We start from the raw sequence: 5,806 nt of genomic DNA on the forward strand, positions 1-5,806 counted from the left end.
ACATCTCAGTCCAGAAATGTGCAGTTCTAGGCACAGCCAAGATACTGGAGGAGAACCTCAAGCTCCCAGGCCTCTGGTAGAGGACCCGAGCTCAGAGGATGAAACAGACCACCCGCGGAGGGTGAGAAGGGAATTTTTTAAAACATCTGTGCAGAATATGGACTGGAAGCCCCGAGATCAAAGTGGTCTCAAGATGCTGCGCAGAACCCTCAAGCTCTGGGAGAGAGAGAGAGAGAGAGAGAGAGAGAGAGAGAGAGAGAGACCACCCGCGGAGGGTGAGAAGGGAATTCTTTTTTATTTTTATATATAAATTCCAAATCTATTGTTTTCCCCACTATGAATATTTAAATACCCTGAACCAAGTATCAATCAATTCAAAAGTACTTAAAGCATAAATTTCCTTGTAAATGTAGCTGCGATAGCTGTTTGAATAATCCTGAATATCTGTTTACCATTTAGTTATGATTAATTAAATGCGCTGATACGTCATTGTGGCTGTCAAACGTATAAGGCTGAGTGGAGCGGTCGACCTCTCCAAGATGGCCGCCCTAAATCTCAATAGGCGCCTATTGAGCTGCCATGAGGGTCTGTTCTTTCCATGCTACTGGTCGCCAACAGATACTGATTCTAGGCAGGATTTTATTCATCCAACCAAAGACTATCTATCTATCTATCTATCTATCTATCTATCTATCTATCTATCTATCTATCTATCTATCTATCTATCTATCTATATCTATCTTAAAAAGTTGTAATTATTCCCCAACATTGATTTAGATTATGTGATATATAGATCGATCTATCTGGCGTAAGCTGGAGTTTGGGATCAGCTGTTCCTGATGTTCAGAGGGACCCATTCATGTGGGACCCATCTGTCTTCAGGTTCATTAATATAAAAAAACATATTTTCAATCAAAATAAGTTTATTTAATAATTCCCCCATAAACAGAACAAAATGGCTGCACCTTTAAATGAAATTTCTGGGCTCCAGATGATGAACTGTGAGGAACGCCTCGGCCGTTGTTAGCTTCATCCTGACAGCAGGAACATGAACCGGTCGCTAGTCAGTTAGCTTCTCATCATCCATCCATTTTCTTCCACCCTTGTTCCCAGTGGGCCAGGAGGTGCTGGTGCTTCTCCTGCGAATGTTTGGGGCGAGAGGCGGGGTCACCTGGACAGGTCACCTGTCTCTCGCAGGGCAACACAGAGAGAGACAACCACACACTCACTCACTCCTAGGGAGGCTAATTTACATCATAGTCATGTTTTTGGACTGTGGGAGGAAGAGAAGAACCCACCATGCACAGGGAGAACATGCAGAAAGACCCGGGCCGGGAATCAAACCCAGAACCTTCTTGCTGCAAGGCAACCAACTGTGCCACTTGCACCCCTCATCATCCATCCATCCATCCAAATAACAGCAGACAGGAAGTTTCTGAGGTTTTTATATTCAGCAGAAATCAATAATCAATCATCAGTTCCTGAAAAGTTTCAGGTTCTTCTTCTGGATCTTCCAGATGTTTCTGTAAATTCTCTGAAATGTTCTGGACAGGAAACCTTCATCTTCTTCTTCATCAGCTGAAGCAGCTGGAGTCGTTTGTGTCCATCAGCAGGTTCATAGTGTTTACATCATGTGACCTCATCATCATCATCATCATCATCATGTTGACACAAACTGGTTAATTAACCCTTATAGAAAAAACAGCCATGCTAACATGCTAATGTACAGCAGCTGTGACCCATGCAGACCTCCCAGTCCTCCCAGTCCTCCCAGTCCTCCCAGTCCTCCCAGTCCCCATCTCTCCCACCCTGCTGCTGTATTAAAAACTTTTTGGCTTCACCTGAACCTGGAACAGATTTTGAAGCTAAATATTCAGACGTAACAAACAGAATAAAAGTTTCTAAAACTACTTCTGTTTAAATAAAGTTTCCACAGTCAGGCTGCAGCTCCAAAGGCCTTCTGGGTAATGTAGTGTGGTGACCGTTCATGTGTCTCATGTTTGGCTCTGACCCAGGAACAGAAGCGTTTCTGCTTCCAGTGAAGGTCAGCAGGTCGGTCCGCTCTGAGATCTGCTGAATCAGCGTTCCTATCAGGCCAAATCAATTATTACTTATTGATCAGTCTCTCGTTTTAATAATTGAAATCCTGCCAAGCAGCATTTCCTGTTTTCACTCCAGCTTCTTTTCCCCCTGACCCTCCCAGTAGCTCCCAGTAAGCTGTACTGGTGTCCAGCTCCCAGGATGGCCGATCGCCTGAAGCTTTTTTTTGAAGCAGATTTTGAACTTTGGACTGAGACACACAAACTCCGCCCACTGGCCCTATGGCCTCCAATCAGAGCTGACCACAGCCTCTGTAAGCCCCGCCCTCTCTGTAAGCCCCTCCCCCTCCAGCAGACATGATCAGTAAACAGTTGTCATGGTTACACTTCCTGTATCGAACAGAAAATTTAGGAAATGTTCAAGGAAAATGTCCGACAGCGAGTGGATCTCTGGTAGAGACGGTGACATCACAATGACATCGTGGCGACGAAATCCACTGGGAGGTTAGCTCTCGCTCTCCTCGGGAATGTCCTGGAGATCTGGGGGTCACAGAGCGGCGGTTACCATGGTGACAGTGAGGCGCCCAGCGGTGACGGCGGTACTGACCTCTGGGACTGTCGGAGCGTGGCGAGATCTTCATCACTTCCTCCTCCTCCTCCTCAGGCCCCTCCTCCAGGCCATCTAACTGGTCGACAGGATCCTCTACGGCCAACGGGGCGACGGCGGGCGGCTCGGCCTCCGGCTTCCTGTCGACCTGCGGGGAGACACAACGGACCTCAGCGCTGTTCGCCGCGCCGCATCACCTGGCTATCCGGACGCACCTGTTGGTCCTTGGAGGCGTCGCCCTTCCCTTTGTTCTTCTTCTTCTTCTTTCCGGAGCCCGCCCCCTTCTTGCCGCCCTCCTCCGCCTTCAGACGCAGCCGCGACAGCTCCTCCTGCAGCAGCTCCACCTGCCGCCGCAGCAGCACCACCTCGCCGCTGGCGTCCAGCGCCGCATCGCGCGACATCGACCGCACCAGGCGGGGGGCGGAGCCCGGGCCGGCCGTGGGGGCGGCGCCCGCCGACAGCTCCAGGATCGAGTCCTGCCGGATCACCGCCGCCTGGGGGCGGAGCCAAACACAGCCGTTACATCACTTCCTGCTTCAACAGGAAACGCTTTGAGACTGGAGGAACGGACCTGCAGGGCGTGAAGCTGCGTGCTGAGCCCGACCAGCCGCTGACGCACTTCCTGTTGACACAAAGCGGTCAGAACTGGGTCAGACCCAGAACCGGGTTCTGATGCTGCGGCTCAGCCTAGCCTCTGAGCCAACTGAAAGCTGATTGGTCGAAGCAGAAACAGGAAGTAGTAGTTACCTCGTTCAGGGTCCGTTCCTGCAGCTGGTTTCCGTTCCGGTCCTGAAACATGAAACCGGGTCAGAACCAGAACCTTCACGGTCACACACACTCTGATGAACCGGGTCGAGCCCAGCTCTTATCAGCCAACTCCAGATGACTCGCTGAAACAGAACCATTTTGGATCGCCGGCCAGCTGAGAACAAACGGACCCGCCTAGAACCGCAGAGCGAAACCACAAAGGTGCAGCTGCTCCTGTTGCCATGACAACACCCCAACTGGGACCAGTCAGAACCTTCATCAATGATCTGCAAACCTAAACCAAACCTACACTGGACCAGAACCGGCTCAGACTGAGTAGAAGCAACAGAGTTCTGGTGGACGGAGCTTTACCTTGGAGGAGCTGTTGTTRAGTTTAAAAGAGCCGTGGACAGAACCCGAATCCCCATCTGAAAGAGAAACAGGTGAGAGGAGGTCGGAACCACGCCAGGTAAAGAGCAGAACAGGTGTGACTCACTGCTGATGTCCTGGTTGCCATTGGTTACGGAGGATTTCTGATTGCTGGTGTCAGACAGCAGCGCTGCCAGCTTGTCGACTGAAACAAGAAACAGATTCAACCAGAACCAACAAGGACCAAGCAGATGTCCAAGCCGGTCCAGCCAGCTAAGCAGAGCCTCCTCACCTTCTCCGATGGCGGCCAGGAGGAGCGGTTCTGCTTTGGGAGCGTGCGGCGTGTCGGCTCGGAACAGGTTCCGGTTAGAGGAGGAGGTCTTTGCCTCCGCATGCCGCTCCTCTCCGTCTTCTCGCGCCGTGGCCTGGACCAGGTCGGAGAACAAGGTGGCCCGCTCCTGCAGGAGCTCCAGGACCTCCTTGTCCTTCTGCTGGATGTCAGCTGTGGAGACAGACGAGGAAGAGGAGGGACAGAGGGACATTAGGACCTGACTTCACTCAGGGTCAGAGGTCACCAGGAGCAGCATCAGTACCTCTGAGGCGGCGCTGTAAAGCTTTGTCTTCAGTCTCAATGAGAGGAAACTCGTCTCTGGAAGGACAGCTGCAAAGAAAACGTGACGAGTTTTACAAACCAGTTCAGAACAAGAAGGAACTGCAGGTTCACTGTAGCTGGGCGTCGCACTGACCTCTGAGCGACCTTCTGGATGCAGCTCATCCACGTCTTCCGGTCGTCTTTGGACGAAGCGTACAGCTCGTACATCTCAGGAGGGGCGGAGTCACTGATCAGGTACATCCCTTTTTCCTGATTGGCTACTTCTCTGACGATCAGCTTGGTCAGGGAAACCACAGGGGACTTGTCCTGAGACACAGGAGGACAGACAGGTGAAAAGACAGAGGACAGGGTCCCTCAGAGACAAACCCAAGTTCACAGGTTTTTAAAGGTGATAAAGGTGAGATCAGGTGTGACTCACCAGTGACGCAAAACTGAACTTCTGGTCCTTTTCCTGGAGGAAAACTAAGATGTCTGACATCAGCAAGACCTGCACATCTGGAGAGAGCAGTGAGGGTTGTCAACAGGTGTCCCCCAGGTATCAGTCAGGTGTCCCCCAGGTATCAGTCAGGTGTCCCCCAGGTATCAGTCNTGTCCCCCAGGTATCAGTCAGGTGTCCCCCAGGTATCAGTCAGGTGTCCCCCAGGTATCAGTCTGGTGTCCCCCAGGTATCAGTCAGGTGTCCCCGCCCCGCCTACCTTTCATCCTGGAGCCCTGCACCTTCCAGGTGAGCGTCCCCTCGTGGAGCAGCTTCCTCCTCAGCAGCTCTCCCCCTCTGAAGGCGCCGCCTCCCTTCACCTCAGCCTGGGCCCGCGGGTCCAACCGGGCCTGGACCTCCTGCAGCCTCCGGTTCCGGTCCAGCTCCAGAACCTCCTGATCCACCGAGCCGATCAGCTCCTTCAGGAGGACCAGGGCCTCTTGCAGGTCTCGCCGCTCATCCGGACAGCCTGCAGGGGGCAGAGCGGGTCAACGCCACCACCGGGTGGGAGGAGCACCTGGTGTGGGGGCGGAGCCTCACCTTTGGTGTTGTCCAGGATCCTCTGGATCAGAACCGGGTATTTGGTGATCCGCTGGGTGACCAGCAGGATGCATTCCTGGACACCATGGCGACGCAGCAGAGGACCACGACAAACCCGCTGATTAACACAGAAAGAAACCGGTTTAATCTGGATACCGTCCAGCAGCGCCCACTTTAATCCAGTTCAGTCAGTGTGAACCGGAGTGAATCTGGTTCTGCTCCTCACCCTGATGAACTGCTGCAGCCTGCGGTCTCGGTTCAGCACTTCTTTGTAGAGTTTCACTGCTTTGGGGTGGCGGCTGCAGAACTCGGAGTAAAGCTTCTTCATGTCTTCGGCACACTGACCTGAAAACTGCACACACACACACACACACACGCACACACACACACACACGCACACACACACACACACACAC

General features: G+C 52.5%; 1 protein-coding gene across 1 annotated transcript in view; it reads right to left on the reverse strand.

The window, feature by feature from the left end:
• Positions 1-1,429: 1,429 nt before the first annotated feature.
• Positions 1,430-5,806, reverse strand: part of arhgef2b (rho/rac guanine nucleotide exchange factor (GEF) 2b) — a 13,546-nt gene continuing 9,169 nt past the window's right edge. The window contains exons 9-22 of the mRNA XM_008430572.2: positions 5,617-5,742; positions 5,391-5,508; positions 5,071-5,319; positions 4,794-4,870; positions 4,509-4,681; positions 4,356-4,423; positions 4,055-4,264; positions 3,890-3,967; positions 3,766-3,821; positions 3,394-3,435; positions 3,218-3,268; positions 2,862-3,140; positions 2,647-2,794; positions 1,430-2,579 (exon numbers count right to left, since the gene is read on the reverse strand). Coding sequence (XP_008428794.1) covers positions 2,545-2,579; positions 2,647-2,794; positions 2,862-3,140; positions 3,218-3,268; positions 3,394-3,435; positions 3,766-3,821; positions 3,890-3,967; positions 4,055-4,264; positions 4,356-4,423; positions 4,509-4,681; positions 4,794-4,870; positions 5,071-5,319; positions 5,391-5,508; positions 5,617-5,742 — 1,710 coding nt within the window. The 3' untranslated portion in view covers positions 1,430-2,544. The remainder of the gene's footprint in view (positions 2,580-2,646; positions 2,795-2,861; positions 3,141-3,217; positions 3,269-3,393; positions 3,436-3,765; positions 3,822-3,889; positions 3,968-4,054; positions 4,265-4,355; positions 4,424-4,508; positions 4,682-4,793; positions 4,871-5,070; positions 5,320-5,390; positions 5,509-5,616; positions 5,743-5,806) is intronic.

The sequence above is a fragment of the Poecilia reticulata genome, linkage group LG16 (genome assembly GCF_000633615.1).
Source record: "Poecilia reticulata strain Guanapo linkage group LG16, Guppy_female_1.0+MT, whole genome shotgun sequence".
Taxonomy (NCBI): Eukaryota; Metazoa; Chordata; class Actinopteri; order Cyprinodontiformes; family Poeciliidae; genus Poecilia; species Poecilia reticulata.